Source organism: Diorhabda sublineata, chromosome 8, assembly GCF_026230105.1.
Source record: "Diorhabda sublineata isolate icDioSubl1.1 chromosome 8, icDioSubl1.1, whole genome shotgun sequence".
Classification (NCBI taxonomy): domain Eukaryota; kingdom Metazoa; phylum Arthropoda; class Insecta; order Coleoptera; family Chrysomelidae; genus Diorhabda; species Diorhabda sublineata.
Genome location: NC_079481.1, coordinates 29,700,248 through 29,719,146, shown reverse-complemented (window position 1 = coordinate 29,719,146; position 18,899 = coordinate 29,700,248). Strand labels below are relative to the sequence as shown.

The window sequence follows — 18,899 nt, the reverse complement described above, 5'->3', positions numbered from 1 at the left end:
TATTTACTCAAGATTTAAAAAGAAAAAAAATTATTAATTTATTCTCTTCGTTTTTTTTTCCAATTTTCATAAAAATCTAGCATGAAAATTATCTATTTATTGAAGGAAATTTATGAAATTCTCTTTTGGAAACTGAAAAACAACTAAATTTCCTTATATTCGATATTTTTTTCGAAAAAATAATTAATGAAAATTTTAATTCGATAATTTAATACGGAAAAACTTCTTATGTATTGATTTCAAGGAAAATCGAGTTTATTGAACATGAAAATTGAACATTTTTGTGTAAAAAATCGTTTCGTTTTTTTCTGGAAATCCAAAAAACGAAACGTTTTTGAAACATTAGCAATTCACCGACAAAATTAACCATGATTATTTTTATTAATTCCAAAAATTGTTTTGTTTATAAATTTCCATGAAAATTAGGTTCGTTTAGTATGAAAATTGTGTGAATTTGATAGAAAATCCATTTCATTATCTTTCGAATTTGAACACGAGATTGTTTTCAATATTTACTTAAGATTTAAAAAAAAATTAATTATTAATTTATTCTCTTCGTTTTTTTTCCAATTTTCATAAAAATCTAGCATGAAAATTATCTATTTATTGAAGGAAATCTATGAAATTCTCTTTTGGAAACTGAAAAACAACTAAATTTCCTTATATTCGATATTTTTTTCGAAAAAATAATTAATGAAAATTTTAATTCGATAATTTAATACGGAAAAACTTCTTATGTATTGATTTCAAGGAAAATCGTGTTTATTGAACATGAAAATTGAACATTTTTGTGTAAAAAATCGTTTCGTTTTTTTCTGGAAATCCAAAAAACGAAACGTTTTTGAAACATTAGCAATTCACCGACAAAATTAACCATGATTATTTTTATTAATTCCAAAAATTGTTTTGTTTATAAATTTCCATGAAAATTAGGTTCGTTTAGTATGAAAATTGTGTGAATTTGATAGAAAATCCATTTCATTATCTTTCGAATTTGAACACGAGATTGTTTTCAATATTTACTTAAGATTTAAAAAAAAATTAATTATTAATTTATTCTCTTCGTTTTTTTTCCAATTTTCATAAAAATCTAGCATGAAAATTATCTATTTATTGAAGGAAATCTATGAAATTCTCTTTTGGAAACTGAAAAACAACTAAATTTCCTTATATTCGATATTTTTTTCGAAAAAATAATTAATGAAAATTTTAATTCGATAATTTAATACGGAAAAACTTCTTATGTATTGATTTCAAGGAAAATCGTGTTTATTGAACATGAAAATTGAACATTTTTTTGTAAAAAATCGTTTCGTTTTTTTCTGGAAATCCAAAAAACGAAACGTTTTTGAAACATTAGCAATTCACCGACAAAATTAACCATGACTATTTTTATAAATTCTAAAAATTGTTTTGTGTACAAATTTTCATGAAAATTAGGTTCGTTTAGTATGAAAATTGTGTGAATTTGATTGAAAATCCATTTCATTATCTTTCGAATTTAAACACGAGATTGTTTTCAATATTTACTTAAGATTTCAAAAAAAATTAATTATTAGTTTATTCTTTTCGCTTTTTTCCAATTTTCAAGAAAATCTAGCACGAAAATTATCTATTTATTGAAGGAAATCTATGAAATTCTCCTTTGGAAACTGGAAAGTTACTAATTTTCTAATTATTCTCTAATACCTGTTCTGAAAATGTATTTTCTAATTTCCAAGAAAATCACGTCTATTTACAATGAAAATTGAGGGGAAAATTGCAATTTTTTTAAATCGTAGACAATGAAAAACAAGTAATTTCATATTTCTACTAAATTTCAATGGAAAATTTTCAAAATTTCACATTTTACAATACGATTTGACTTTCGCTAAACCACGCAACACATAATTTGATCGATTTAATTTTAAAGAAAACTCCCCCCGTTGATCATTCGGATGGAATAGATCAATTCCCCTTTCAGCACTCCCCCCCGTATTCCTAGTTAACTTGTCATTCTCTTGTTAGCGGGAATGAGATCGTGCATAGATATTAAGCATCAATATCAAATACACACCTTCCCCGTATCCCTTTCGTAACATATATTAGTCGAAACGTGTAACGTCCAACACAATTCGACGACTAAATCATCGTATTTTAATTAAATTCGACAACCAACGATTTTTCGAACGAAAGTTGAACGAAAACTTCGCGACTATACCCCGTATGATACGACATCTATTCAATTGTTAATATAATTCGAGGGATCCTTTATGAAGTATTAATGAAAACGACGCGAGTATTCGACGAAACAAACATAAAAGTAAAAACTCTAAGAAGGTTTCTCTCTGGGTGTATTATTGCCGAAATTTAATCCGACGATAATTTTATAGCTTTTTTATGCTAATAACTGGAAAATCTTAAAGCTCCACACAACCAACTATAAGTCCCGTTACGACCTATGTGTTCTTAATTACATTTCTTGGTTTGCATGTTTGAATATTCATTCGGATATTGTGTTAATCGGTAAAACAACCGCGAGAGGAATTTATTTTACGTTGCCGAGATATATCTTTACGTTAAATTTCAATAGAGGTACAGATGATTCCATTGAAATGCAGCGAAATTCAAAAATTACCTTCCGTTTGTCCGAGGACTCGATGGAACTTTTAGAAACTCCGGAGCACTACACCTGGGGGAATGGGGTGGATGGATCAACTATAAAAACTGGATTATCCACAAAGAGGACACTATAGACCCTTTGGGTCCCAGTGTATACCCCCAAATCCATATATACCCACACAAGGGAGCTTGATTACGTGTTTTCGCGAACCTAGACGCCGTCTTCTTAGAAAAAGATTTGTACACACATTCTTCATTATATCTTTGAAACTACTGATCACACAGAAAATTTGTTCAGACATAAATTGTAGCGAATTGATTTATCTACAATTTTGTTTCCATAACTTTTTGCACTAAACTTGAAAATAAAAAAGTTATTAATGAAATTAGTGAAAATTTCTAACGCCGTCTTCTTAGAAAAAGATTTGTACACACATTCTTCATTATATCTTTGAAACTACTGATCACACAGAAAATTTGTTCAGACATAAATTGTAGCGAATTGATTTATCTACAATTTTATTTCTATAACTTTTTGCACTAAACTTGAAAATAAAAAAGTTATTAATGAAATTAGTGAAAATTCCTAACGCCGTCTTCTTAGAAAAAGGGTTGTACACACATTCTTCATTATATCTTTGAAACTACTGATCACACAGAAAATTTGTTCAGACATAAATTGTAGCGAATTGATTTATCTACAATTTTATTTCTATAACTTTTTGCACTAAACTTGAAAATAAAAAAGTTATTAATGAAATTAGTGAAAATTCCTAACGCCGTCTTCTTAGAAAAAGGGTTGTACACACATTCTTCATTATATCTTTGAAACTACCGATCACACAGAAAATTTGTTCAGACATAAATTGTAGCGAATTGATTTATCTACAATTTTGTTTCCATAACTTTTTGCTCTAAACTTGAAAATAAAAAAGTTATTAATGAAATTAGTGAAAATTCCTAACGCCGTCTTCTTAGAAAAAGATTTGTACACACATTCTTCATTATATCTTTGAAACTATCAATCACACAGAAAATTTGTTCAGACATAAATTGTAGCGAATTGATTTATCTACAATTTTATTTCTATAACTTTTTGCACTAAACTTGAAAATAAAAAAGTTATTAATGAAATTAGTGAAAATTTCTAACGCCGTCTTCTTAGAAAAAGATTTGTACACACATTCTTCATTATATCTTTGAAACTACCGATCACACAGAAAATTTGTTCAGACATAAATTGTAGCGAATTGATTTATCTACAATTTTGTTTCCATAACTTTTTGCACTAAACTTGAAAATAAAAAAGTTATTAATGAAATTAGTGAAAATTTCTAACGCCGTCTTCTTAGAAAAAGATTTGTACACACATTCTTCATTATATCTTTGAAACTACCGATCACACAGAAAATTTGTTCAGACATAAATTGTAGCGAATTGATTTATCTACAATTTTGTTTCCATAACTTTTTGCTCTAAACTTGAAAATAAAAAAGTTATTAATGAAATTAGTGAAAATTCCTAACGCCGTCTTCTTAGAAAAAGGGTTGTACACACATTCTTCATTATATCTTTGAAACTACCGATCACACAGAAAATTTGTTCAGACATAAATTGTAGCGAATTGATTTATCTACAATTTTGTTTCCATAACTTTTTGCTCTAAACTTGAAAATAAAAAAGTTATTAATGAAATTAGTGAAAATTCCTAACGCCGTCTTCTTAGAAAAAGATTTGTACACACATTCTTCATTATATCTTTGAAACTACTGATCACACAGAAAATTTGTTCAGACATAAATTGTAGCGAATTGATTTATCTACAATTTTATTTCTATAACTTTTTGCACTAAACTTGAAAATAAAAAAGTTATTAATGAAATTAGTGAAAATTCCTAACGCCGTCTTCTTAGAAAAAGGGTTGTACACACATTCTTCATTATATCTTTGAAACTACTGATCACACAGAAAATTTGTTCAGACATAAATTGTAGCGAATTGATTTATCTACAATTTTATTTCTATAACTTTTTGCTCTAAACTTGAAAATAAAAAAGTTATTAATGAAATTAGTGAAAATTCCTAACGCCGTCTTCTTAGAAAAAGGGTTGTACACACATTCTTCATTATATCTTTGAAACTACCGATCACACAGAAAATTTGTTCAGACATAAATTGTAGCGAATTGATTTATCTACAATTTTGTTTCCATAACTTTTTGCTCTAAACTTGAAAATAAAAAAGTTATTAATGAAATTAGTGAAAATTCCTAACGCCGTCTTCTTAGAAAAAGATTTGTACACACATTCTTCATTATATCTTTGAAACTATCAATCACACAGAAAATTTGTTCAGACATAAATTGTAGCGAATTGATTTATCTACAATTTTGTTTCCATAACTTTTTGCTCTAAACTTGAAAATAAAAAAGTTATTAATGAAATTAGTGAAAATTTGTAACGCCGTCTTCTTAGAAAAAGGGTTGTACACACATTCTTCATTATATCTTTGAAACTACTGATCACACAGAAAATTTGTTCAGACATAAATTGTAGTGAATTGATTTATCTACAATTTTATTTTTATAACTTTTTGCACTAAACTTGAAAATAAAAAAGTTATTAATGAAATTAGTGAAAATTCCTAACGCCGTCTTCTTAGAAAAAGATTTGTACACACATTCTTCATTATATCTTTGAAACTACTGATCACACAGAAAATTTGTTCAGACATAAATTGTAGCGAATTGATTTATCTACAATTTTATTTCTATAACTTTTTGCACTAAACTTGAAAATAAAAAAGTTATTAATGAAATTAGTGAAAATTCCTAACGCCGTCTTCTTAGAAAAAGGGTTGTACACACATTCTTCATTATATCTTTGAAACTACCGATCACACAGAAAATTTGTTCAGACATAAATTGTAGCGAATTGATTTATCTACAATTTTGTTTCCATAACTTTTTGCTCTAAACTTGAAAATAAAAAAGTTATTAATGAAATTAGTGAAAATTCCTAACGCCGTCTTCTTAGAAAAAGATTTGTACACACATTCTTCATTATATCTTTGAAACTACCGATCACACAGAAAATTTGTTCAGATATAAATTGTAGCGAATTGATTTATCTACAATTTTGTTTCCATAACTTTTTGCACTAAACTTGAAAATAAAAAAGTTATTAATGAAATTAGTGAAAATTCCTAACGCCGTCTTCTTAGAAAAAGATTTGTACACACATTCTTCATTATATCTTTGAAACTACCGATCACACAGAAAATTTGTTCAGATATAAATTGTAGCGAATTAATTTATCTACAATTTTGTTTCCATAACTTTTTGCACTAAACTTGAAAATAAAAAAGTTATTAATGAAATTAGTGAAAATTCCTAACGCCGTCTTCTTAGAAAAAGGGTTGTACACACATTCTTCATTATATCTTTGAAACTACCGATCACACAGAAAATTTTTCAAGACATAAATTGTAGCGAATTGATTTATCTACAATTTTGTTTCCATAACTTTTTGCTGTAAACTTGAAAATAAAAAAGTTATTAATGAAATTAGTGAAAATTCCTAACGCCGTCTTCTTAGAAAAAGATTTGTACACACATTCTTCATTATATCTTTGAAACTACCGATCACACAGAAAATTTGTTCAGATATAAATTGTAGCGAATTGATTTATCTACAATTTTGTTTCCATAACTTTTTGCACTAAACTTGAAAATAAAAAAGTTATTAATGAAATTAGTGAAAATTCCTAACGCCGTCTTCTTAGAAAAAGATTTGTACACACATTCTTCATTATATCTTTGAAACTACCGATCACACAGAAAATTTGTTCAGACATAAATTGTAGCGAATTGATTTATCTACAATTTTGTTTCCATAACTTTTTGCTCTAAACTTGAAAATAAAAAAGTTATTAATGAAATTAGTGAAAATTCCTAACGCCGTCTTCTTAGAAAAAGATTTGTACACACATTCTTCATTATATCTTTGAAACTACCGATCACACAGAAAATTTGTTCAGACATAAATTGTAGCGAATTGATTTATCTACAATTTTGTTTCCATAACTTTTTGCTCTAAACTTGAAAATAAAAAAGTTATTAATGAAATTAGTGAAAATTCCTAACGCCGTCTTCTTAGAAAAAGATTTGTACACACATTCTTCATTATATCTTTGAAACTACCGATCACACAGAAAATTTGTTCAGATATAAATTGTAGCGAATTGATTTATCTACAATTTTGTTTCCATAACTTTTTGCACTAAACTTGAAAATAAAAAAGTTATTAATGAAATTAGTGAAAATTCCTAACGCCGTCTTCTTAGAAAAAGATTTGTACACACATTCTTCATTATATCTTTGAAACTACCGATCACACAGAAAATTTGTTCAGACATAAATTGTAGCGAATTGATTTATCTACAATTTTGTTTCCATAACTTTTTGCTCTAAACTTGAAAATAAAAAAGTTATTAATGAAATTAGTGAAAATTCCTAACGCCGTCTTCTTAGAAAAAGATTTGTACACACATTCTTCATTATATCTTTGAAACTACCGATCACACAGAAAATTTGTTCAGACATAAATTGTAGCGAATTGATTTATCTACAATTTTGTTTCCATAACTTTTTGCACTAAACTTGAAAATAAAAAAGTTATTAATGAAATTAGTGAAAATTTCTAACGCCGTCTTCTTAGAAAAAGGGTTGTACACACATTCTTCATTAATTATATCTTTGAAACTACCGATCACACAAAAAATTTTTCCAGACATAAATTGTAGCGAATTGATTTATCTACAATTTTGTTTCCATAACTTTTTGTACTAAACTTAAAAATAAAAAAGTTATTGATGAAATAAGTGAAAATTTCTATTAAAAAATTATCCATTGAAATGTTTGTTTGAGGAATCGAACACTCAATCAAAACGGATAGATACGAAAATGGGTGAATGGATGGTCCTCGGAGTACAAGGCGGTTCCAATTTCCTCTTGTTTGAAGATCTTGAGGATCAGTTGCTATATTGTGTTTGTTGGAACCTCAGATAGAAATTCATCGATAGATTTCAATAATTAGAAACGAATTCTGTCGAATAAATTTACGGCCTCGTATACTTATAATTAACAATTGTTATTAAATAAGATTTGAGAACCTGGAGCTAGGTAACATCTTTCTGTACCTCCGTTTGATATAATGTTGAAGGATTTTACTATAAACGTACAATTGGTCTTGAGAGACGTTTTCCACAAATGTAATTTATATATTATATCAAAAGTTGTGATACTGGTTGATGTTGTTGAAGGAAGTTATAATACATTGGACAGTGAAAAGTGAGTTTATTGTAAACCTAGGTTCGTTTAGATGCCGCGCATACTGGAAAGCGCTTGTTTGATTAAGTTCCGGCACACAAAGGAACACGATGAAATATATACGAGGACGGTGTGATGAAAAAGCGATTCTACGATTGAACAAGTCGATTGGTTTTCAAATTTTATGTTTTGGTTCGATTTTTTCGAACTATCCTTCGAGTATTTCATTTAAAATACCTTTGGGGGTGGGATAGTATTGATAAAAAAAGCGGAAATGGTTTTTATATACCTCATGAGAGGTACAGGTGTGAAAATGGAGTATTTCGTAATATTATTTTAATTTTTAGTTTGGATTAAAATTGAAATATTTTAAATTCAAAATTGGTGGATTTCTGTACAAATTTGTATTCCAAATTTTTTGGAGAAATTTAGTAAATAACTCAATGAATCATTAAATATCGAAAAAAGTTTTCCCAGTATTTTGCAGATTGTGAATTATTTCGATCCTTTCAAAAAGAATTCTATTCAAAATGGGGTAGCTTAGTCTTCCACGATATAAAATGGAAATTAAAATATAAAGAAATTAAAATAAAACTTTCGTACTGTATATAAAACTAAAATTATTTGTATATTCCGGCAAAAATCACGAAATTAATTGAATAAAAAACATTTTATACGCCGTTTTGAACTTTTTTAGAAATATTTTTTCTATATTTCCAAAGAATATCAATTTGACGTAATTATTTTCAATATATTCCCCTCATAAAAAGATTTTTTTAATCAATTTTCAAAACAATTTTTCGAAATTTAGTTTACACATGTTATAGAGCACAAAATTCTCTCTAATTTCGATTTTTACTATTTTTTTTTCAATCAATCAATCAATTCAATTTCACAAATTGATATTTTCTTCCAACCAGCGTTGCCAGCTTTAAATTACGTGTTTTATTTTAATTTTTAGTCTGGATAGAAATTGAAATATTTTAAATTCAAAATTGGTGGATTTCTGTACAAATTTGTATTCCAAATTTAACTTTTTTTTTAGAAAATCCAATAAATAACTGAATGAATCATTAAATATCGAAAAATCCTTAAAGTTTTCTCAGTATTTTGCAGATTTTGAATTATTTCGATCGCTTCAAAAACAATTCTATTCAAAATGGGGTAGCTTAGTCTTCCATGACATAAAATGGAAGTTTAAATTAATTTTTCGATAATAAATCTTTAAAAAACTTTCATACTGTATATAAAATTATAATTCTTTCCAAATCGCAGCAAAAATCACGAAATTAATTAAATAAAAAACATTTTATACGCCGTTTTGAACTTTTTTAGAAACATTTTTTCTATATTTCCAAAGAATATCAATTTGACGTAATTATTTTCAATATATTCCCCTCATAAAAAGATTTTTTTAATCAATTTTCAAAACAATTTTTCGAAATTTAGTTTACACATGTTATAGAGCACAAAATTCTCTCTAATTTCGATTTTTACTATTTTTTTTTTCAATCAATCAATCAATTCAATTTCACAAATTGATATTTTCTTCCAACCAGCGTTGCCAGCTTTAAATTACGTGTTTTTATTTTAATTTTTAGTCTGGATAGAAATTGAAATATTTTAAATTCAAAATTGGTGGATTTTTGTACAAATTTGTATTCTAAATTTAACTTTTTTTTTGGAAAAAATCCAATAAATAACTGAATGAATCATTAAATTTCGAAAAATCCTTAAAGTTTTCTCAGTATTTTGCAGATTTTGAATTATTTCGATCGCTTCAAAAACAATTCTATTCAAAATGGGGTAGCTTAGTCTTCCATGACATAAAATGGAAGTTTAAATTAATTTTTCGATAATAAATCTTTAAAAAACTTTCATACTGTATATAAAATTATAATTCTTTCCAAATCGCAGCAAAAATCACGAAATTAATTAAATAAAAAACATTTTATACGCCGTTTTGAACTTTTTTAGAAACATTTTTTCTATATTTCCAAAGAATATCAATTTGACGTAATTATTTTCAATATATTCCCCTCATAAAAAGATTTTTTTAATCAATTTTCAAAACAATTTTTCGAAATTTAGTTTACACATGTTATAGAGCACAAAATTCTCTATAATCTCGATTTTTACTATTTTTTTTGTGCGAGCAAATTCCACAGTAATAAAAAATTAGTATTTTCTTCCAAACAGCGTTGCCAGCTTTAACAGAATTTATTAGAAACAGCAGAAAGATGATTTCGTTTTTGGTATCAAAATTCGTATGATATGACTGAATAGGTCAGTTATTTCAAGACTAAATGCATCAGAAAGTGTACAAAAAAATAATAAAACATCAGTCAAATGCGAAAATTTTATTTTTACAAAATTTGAATCAATTTTTCGCGTACGGAGAGACGCTATTTGTCGACAAAAAATAATCTCCAGTAGCCCTATAAAAAAAAAAAAAAATAGAACGTATCAATCAATTTTTCTATAACTAATTTAAAAAAAAAAAAACACACACAACTTACTTTTTGTTTATTACATATTCTCCCATATACGACGTGTCGTTAGCACAATTATTTTTTTGGAAATCGGCGTAACTTTCGCAACTTTTCGAAATGAATCCACCACTCACTATAGATTCCGCATAATATTCATACGATCTACCATGAGAACAACTACCTGTTACCATAATTAAATTAATATTTAAGTTTTGAAACATACAAATATTCATAATTTGATACAGTTTTATTGTATTTCGAAATATTCCGTTCCGATTGAGATACAAAAAAGTATTTGTTCAAACTAAAACAACAGGTATCCATTTGCTTCCTTTTTTTGGTTTTGACTCGACTTAAAAGACCCAATTTTGAAAATCAGAAGATTCAACGCCAAAATCGAAAAGAATCGATCGTAAATGACAATCAATCGATTGCATTTTTGATCAAGATGGTCGTTTTAAGTAAACAACTCGAATAGCATTCGTTATGAGTGTCAATGTCAAATTTGACAGATTCAAATCAACGTTGCCATATCTCGACACTTAAGTAACAGTCCTCGTAAACGAAATGTACGAATCTACTTTCTATTTTTGAAAATTGTGGGATGAAATATTACCGAAATCGTCTGTTGGACATCCGGGTTGATCGCTACCTCCGTTCGGATAATAATCAGAATCTCCAATACTGACATTGAAGCCCAATAAACCTCCACACGTATGAATAATTTCAACATAAAGAGCGTCATATTCGGCTAGTCTATTATCAATTTCCTCGTAAGAAAAACAAGGTAAAGCCGGATCCAAACCTGTAATAGATCAAGAAATTTGGATTGGGTCGAGGTAATCTGGTAAAAAAATACCGACACTCACCTATAATGTAATTAATTTTACCTCCCAGAGCTTTACCGGCTAAACCGGCGACGTGAGCACCCAAAGAATGTCCAACTACGGCCGTGGTACTTAAATTCAAATTATTATTGTTAACCAAATATTGGATTTTGTTTCCCAAAATTTTCCCTATCGTCGGAACTGCTTCGAACACGGGTAAATACATGCCGTAAGAAATTGCGCCCCAATCGACGACGAAAACGTTAACGTCCACCGTATCTGTTAGAGCTTTTGGTACAATTGAACATATTGGTGATGTGTGATCGTTTTGCCAACCATGAACTACGAATACGGTGTCCTAAAATCAAGATAAGTATCCATTCTTGTAAAATTGTCGATATTTTGTACAGTTCTAACTTAATATTTATGTTGTCATCGATGTAACCTTCCATACTTCCAAATCTATACATTTAGTTCATTATAATGCACTTTTGGTCCATTTCATGAACTTATTTCGACCATCCAGTCAGTCAATTCGATACGATCGCGTTTCAATACACCTAATCAAAAATGTACGGATACTAAATGTCAATATTTGTTTGTCAAACAAAAAACAAGCGTCAAAAATGACTAAAATTTTAGTACGCACGCGCAAATAAACTTCTTAACTCTCATTGATATAATCAAATTGAAGTTGGGAACTTTTTCAACGACACTCGTATTATTTCGTCGACTTATTAGGATTATTCAATAAACAAAAGAAAGAACTGTCATTAGTTGTTATAATTCAACACCGATGAGTTAAAAAAAACTAAGTATTAGACTTTATTGGCCGGAGATTATTTTTTTTGTATACATATAAATATCTAATAACGAATTTTTTGATCAGATTTCGAATGTTTTGATGTATAAGTCTGTCTATTTGGTTCGAATTACGATATAAAATACAAAAAAGATTTCTACCTTATCGGCTGAGAATCCTGCCGAATTAACACTGTCGGAATCGTTTAGATACAGGGGGCCGACACCATCAGGATTTTTTTGATTTTTAAAATAAAAATTGATGTCGCTTTCTGATACATTATAAAGTTCATGGGGATTCGAAACGTTTCCAGTTATTGCAGAAGTACTTTCCCTGAATACACAAGCTGAAAAGTTCTTTTTTATACGATTTATTTCGATTTTCGTTTATATTACTTACAACTATCTGATGTTACTAGAACAAATAGTGATAAAAAAATAACGATTTTCGACATAGTTGCCGATAACATTATTACTAAAAATATTGTGTTGCAACAAAGTTATTTATATCAGAAAAAAAATTAAAACTTGAGATTTTATCATAATAACCATCGTAGTGTAATACACTTATACTTTGATATATTTGTAATCGCATTTACTTATCTAAATTTCATTCAGTGATTGATATTTTTTCTAAAATAAAACGTCTCGAGAGAATAAAATTTTATTTTAATATATTTTAGTTATAATACAAGATGTCCATCATTATTTTTATGTTACGTCAAAACTGGATGCAGTGCTGCAACTGCGGAGTCCATTTAAAGCTTGTATTACACGATACGTTTAACGTTTCCGTTTAAATTCGCGTTTCTACGTACGGTTGAACATTGAAAAGAAAACTGGATGCAATGTTGTAACTATACGATACTTTTAAAGCTTGTTTTACACGATACGTTTAACTTGGCGTCTAAATTCGCGTTTCTAGGCACAGTTGAACATTGAAAGGAAAACTGGATGCAATGCTGCAACTACACGATGTTTTTAAAGCTTGTTTTACACGATACGTTTAACGTTTGCGATTAAAATCGTGTTTCTACGTACGGTTGAACATTGAACGGAAAACTGGATGCAATGTTGCAACTACACGATGTTTTTAAAGCTTGTTTTACACGATACGTTTAACTTGGCGTCTAAATTCGCGTTTCTAGGCACAGTTGAACATTGAAAGGAAAACTGGATGCAATGCTGCAACTACACGATGTTTTTAAAGCTTGTTTTACACGATACGCTTAACTTGGCGTCTAAATTCGCGTTTCTAGGCACAGTTGAACATTGAAAGGAAAACTGGATGCAATGCTGCAACTAAACAATGTTTTTAAAGCTTGTTTTACACGATACGTTTAACGTTTGCGATTAAAATCGCGTTTCTACGTACGGTTGCATATTGAACGGAAAACTGGATGCAATGCTGCAACTAAACGATGTTTTTAAAGCTTGTTTTACACGATACGTTTAACTTTTCCGTCTAAATTCGCGTTTCTACGTATGTCAGAATATTGGAAGGAAAACTGGATGCAATGCTGTAACTACACGATGCTTTTGAAGCTTGTTTTACACGATACGTTTAACGTTTACGTCTAAATTCGCGTTTCTACGTACGGTTGAACATTGAACGGAAAACTGGATGCAATGCTGCAACTACACGATGTTTTTAAAGCTTGTTTTACACGATACGTTTAACGTTTACGTCTAAATTCGCGTTTCTACGTATGTCAGAATATTGGAAGGAAAACTGGATGCAATGCTGTAACTACACGATGCTTTTAAAGCTTGTTTTACACGATACGTTTAACGTTTACGTCTAAATTCGCGTTTCTACGTACGGTTGAATATTGAAAGGAAAACTGGATGCAATGTTGCAACTGTGGGGTCCATCTAAAGCTTGTATTACACGATACGTTCAATTTACGACTAAATTAGCGTTTCTACGTAAGACTGTGACTCTGAGACATCCAGTCCAACGATATTTTCAACATTTTGCTCTTCATACAAATTTTTCTAATGAATTTTTTACGAAAATTATATTTTTCAACGTTGGATATGTAACAAATTGCTTAATCATCGTACGACAGCAATTTAAGTGATTAATTTCGATAAATATGAACAAAACACTCGAGAAAATTCCAATAAAGTGATTCGAATATACAATAATTGATTTTTCATTATCGACGATTAATTAATAATTATTTTGAATAACGTTTTATTTGAACAAAATGAAATATTTACGATCACTATCGCGGAAATATTTAATCAGCCAACGACGACAGATAATTTCAAATTCAAGATTTGCAATTTATCAATAAACGCGGATAAAAATTCATTTATATGATATACAAATTTATTCATTTCAATTTTTCTATTAACATTTCGACGTCAAAAAAAATTGTATTCGTTTTGTACCATCAATTTTGCGCGTACGGCGATTCGCTGTTCGTGTCCAAGTAATAAGTACCAGGCGTGCTGCAAAAAAAATTAAAAACCGTAGAATTATATATAAAAAAAACCAAAAAAACTCACGATTTTTTCAAGAAAAATTCTCCCATAGTTGTGGTAGGTCCGGAACATTCATCCTCCTCGAAATCCTTGTAACTATCGCAGCGTTTCGAAACAAACCCACCACTCACTATAGATTCCGCGTAGTATTTGTACGATCTACCATGAGAACAGCTACCTAATGGTAAAAACGAAAAACTGTACTGAACTACTAGTTCTTTTGCACTGCTACTAATAACAGCGATCCTAACTATGGTTTTGGTACAAAAAACGCTTTAGTGTACACCGAACTAGCTCCGCCAGTGCAGTTACCAAAAACTAACCTCAAAATACGTCTGATTTATAGGTTTGTCTATGGTGTATTTGTTTATTCCCGTGGGATATTTATCGAAATATTATTATTATTATTATTACCCGTAACGTCTAATGCAGAACATCCCGGTTGGCTTTTTCCTCCGTTGGGATAGAAATCGGCGTGTCCGAGATCGACGTCGAAACCTAATAAACCGGCGTTGGTGTGAATTATCTCGACGTATTTAGCGTCGGAGGCGTCTAAACGTCCATTTAGATCTTCGTAAGAAAAACAAGGTAGAGCGGGATCCAAACCTGTATATACAATATTAATTAAATTAAATAAAAAATTAGGTGTTACTAGTTTATTTATTTACCTTCGATGTAACGAACTTTCCCTTCGAGCGCTTGACCCGCCAAACCAGAAACGTGAGCTCCCAAAGAATGTCCAATAATTGCCGTTTTATCCAATTTCAATTTGTAGTTGGTCATCAAGAGTTTGATGTTGTCCGCTAAGATAACTCCGATTTCAGGTACCGCTTTATACGCTACTGTATACAATTTGCGAGCTATCGAGCTCCAATCGACGACGAATACGTTGATGTCTTTTGTATCGGTGAAAGCTTTCGGTACTAATTCCATTATCTCGGACTTGTGACTACTTCTCCAACCGTGAACCACGAAAGCCGTTGGCTGTAATAGAAAACAAACAATAAATATCCTTGTCCTCCCCCGGTGTATTTTTTCGAATTTTAAAGCTTGTTTTACACGATACGTTTAACGTTTACGTCTAAATTCGCGTTTCTAGGCACAGTTGAACATTGAAAGGAAAACTGGATGCAATGTTGCAACTACACGATGTTTTTAAAGCTTGTTTTACACGATACGTTTAACTTGGCGTCTAAATTCGCGTTTCTAGGCACAGTTGAATATTGAAAGGAAAACTGGATGCAATGTTGCAACTACACGATGTTTTTAAAGCTTGTTTTACACGATACGTTTAACTTGGCGTCTAAATTCGCGTTTCTAGGCACAGTTGAATATTGAAAGGAAAACTGGATTCAATGTTGCAACTACACGATGTTTTTAAAGCTTGTTTTACACGATACGTTTAACTTGGCGTCTAAATTCGCGTTTCTAGGCACAGTTGAATATTGAAAGGAAAACTGGATTCAATGTTGCAACTACACGATGTTTTTAAAGCTTGTTTTACACGATACGTTTAACGTTTACGTCTAAATTCGCGTTTCTAGGCACAGTTGAACATTGAAAGGAAAACTGGATGCAATGCTGCAACTACACGATGTTTTTAAAGCTTGTTTTACACGATACGTTTAACGTTTACGTCTAAATTCGCGTTTCTACGTACGGTTGAATATTGAAAGGAAAACTGGATGCAATGTTGCAACTACACGATGTTTTTAAAGCTTGTTTTACACGATACGTTTAACGTTTACGTCTAAATTCGCGTTTCTAGGCACAGTTGAACATTGAAAGGAAAACTGGATGCAATGTTGCAACTACACGATGTTTTTAAAGCTTGTTTTACACGATACGTTTAACGTTTACGTCTAAATTCGCGTTTCTACGTACGGTTGAATATTGAAAGGAAAACTGGATGCAATGTTGCAACTACACGATGTTTTTAAAGCTTGTTTTACACGATACGTTTAACGTTTACGTCTAAATTCGCGTTTCTACGTACGGTTGAATATTGAAAGGAAAACTGGATGCAATGTTGCAACTACACGATGTTTTTAAAGCTTGTTTTACACGATACGTTTAACTTGGCGTCTAAATTCGCGTTTCTAGGCACAGTTGAATATTGAAAGGAAAACTGGATGCAATGTTGCAACTACACGATGTTTTTAAAGCTTGTTTTACACGATACGTTTAACTTGGCGTCTAAATTCGCGTTTCTAGGCACAGTTGAATATTGAAAGGAAAACTGGATGCAATGTTGCAACTACACGATGTTTTTAAAGCTTGTTTTACACGATACGTTTAACGTTTACGTCTAAATTCGCGTTTCTAGGCACAGTAGAACATTGAAAGGAAAACTGGATGCAATGTTGCAACTACACGATGTTTTTAAAGCTTGTTTTACACGATACGTTTAACTTGGCGTCTAAATTCGCGTTTCTAGGCACAGTTGAATATTGAAAGGAAAACTGGATGCAATGTTGCAACTACACGATGTTTTTAAAGCTTGTTTTACACGATACGTTTAACGTTTACGTCTAAATTCGCGTTTCTAGGCACAGTAGAACATTGAAAGGAAAACTGGATGCAATGTTGCAACTACACGATGTTTTTAAAGCTTGTTTTACACGATACGTTTAACGTTTACGTCTAAATTCGCGTTTCTAGGCACAGTTGAACATTGAAAGGAAAACTGGATGCAATGTTGCAACTACACGATGTTTTTAAAGCTTGTTTTACACGATACGTTTAACGTTTACGTCTAAATTCGCGTTTCTAGGCACAGTTGAACATTGAAAGGAAAACTGGATGCAATGTTGCAACTACACGATGTTTTTAAAGCTTGTTTTACACGATACGTTTAACGTTTACGTCTAAATTCGCGTTTCTACGTACGGTTGAATATTGAAAGGAAAACTGGATGAAATGTTGAAACTACACGATGTTTTTAAAGCTTGTTTTACACGATACGTTTAACGTTTACGTCTAAATTCGCGTTTCTAGGCACAGTTGAACATTGAAAGGAAAACTGGATGCAATGTTGCAACTACACGATGTTTTTAAAGCTTGTTTTACACGATACGTTTAACGTTTACGTCTAAATTCGCGTTTCTAGGCACAGTTGAACATTGAAAGGAAAACTGGATGCAATGTTGCAACTACACGATGTTTTTAAAGCTTGTTTTACACGATACGTTTAACGTTTACGTCTAAATTCGCGTTTCTAGGCACAGTTGAACATTGAAAGGAAAACTGGAAAACTGTGTATTTTTTCGAATTTTAAATTTTAAACAGGATGGAGCTCGAAATTATAAGGATACTCACTTTGGTATGCGAAAATCCTGTTGATAAAACTGCGTCCGTATCATTTAGATCTATCGGACCTATTCCGTCCGGATATTGTTGACTTTTGAAATAGAATTTAACGTCATCGTTTGAAACTGTGACGTTTTCGACTTTATTTACATCGTATCCTGTTATTGACGCCGTCGATTCCCTGAAGATACAAGCTAAAGAAATTTATAATAAGAATTGGTGTTCGGGTAAAATTTGAAAAGGATTTGGCCAAAATTGAAAAAAAAACGGTACAGGTTTCAATTTTTTTTCCAGTATACAGAAAAATACTTACGAATTTGGGATTCCACTGAGAGAGAAAGTGAAAATAAAACTGCAATTATTAGCTTCATTATGAGAATGAATGTGAAAAATTATGCACATGCTGAATATATTTATACGAAGATGAAGTGGATTCAATCGAAAATATCTATCTCTGAATCAATTTTAATATAATTGCGATTCAAAATAACCGATAAATTTAGAGATAATTAAAATTAGATTGAAATTATTAGAACAAAGAATAAAATTAAAATTGTATGTTGGAAATTGAAGCGTCCTAATTTAAATGATTTTTGGTATAAGAAAAATCACATTTTGGTTCATTAATATCATTTTTCTCAATAGTTCTTTCGATTCGGCACATCTACAGCTATAAAGGAAATAAAAACGAAAAACCCAAGCCCGCTAAATACGAAAACCTCAATTTGAGCTCCAAAAAGAGGAGTTATCAAAGTCGGATGTATCAATCTTCAACACCAGTTCATTCTTGGATTAGAATGGATCATATAGCGAAAAGTTTTGCTTTACACCATAAAAAACCGCATCAATTTTTGTGTAAAGAAGAAAATCTACCAAAAACGACGACTACTTGGTGTCCAGATATTTGATTATCAACCAAATCCTGAAGGAGAACGCCACGTCCATTTCGCTGAGCTTGCCGGAGGGGTCTGACCCAATGAAGGAAGTGTCCACCATGTCTAAACCCAAAAAGAAGCAGCTCAAGAAGATTCTTCCGGTGGAAGGATG

The 18,899-nt window shown here is 30.4% G+C and overlaps 1 protein-coding gene across 1 annotated transcript; it reads right to left on the bottom strand.

The window, feature by feature from the left end:
- Window positions 1-10,275: 10,275 nt before the first annotated feature.
- Window positions 10,276-18,286, bottom strand: LOC130448300 (pancreatic triacylglycerol lipase-like). Its single transcript, XM_056785587.1, has 11 exons — window positions 18,166-18,286; window positions 17,862-18,046; window positions 15,212-15,527; window positions 14,958-15,149; window positions 14,568-14,721; window positions 12,451-12,530; window positions 12,213-12,397; window positions 11,292-11,607; window positions 11,039-11,227; window positions 10,450-10,603; window positions 10,276-10,368 (listed from the first exon to the last, which is right to left on the bottom strand). Exons 1-11 carry the CDS (start codon window positions 18,221-18,223, stop codon window positions 10,311-10,313), a joined length of 1,887 nt encoding a protein of 628 aa, XP_056641565.1. The 5' UTR covers window positions 18,224-18,286; the 3' UTR covers window positions 10,276-10,310.
- Between the last annotated feature and the right edge of the window lie 613 nt (window positions 18,287-18,899).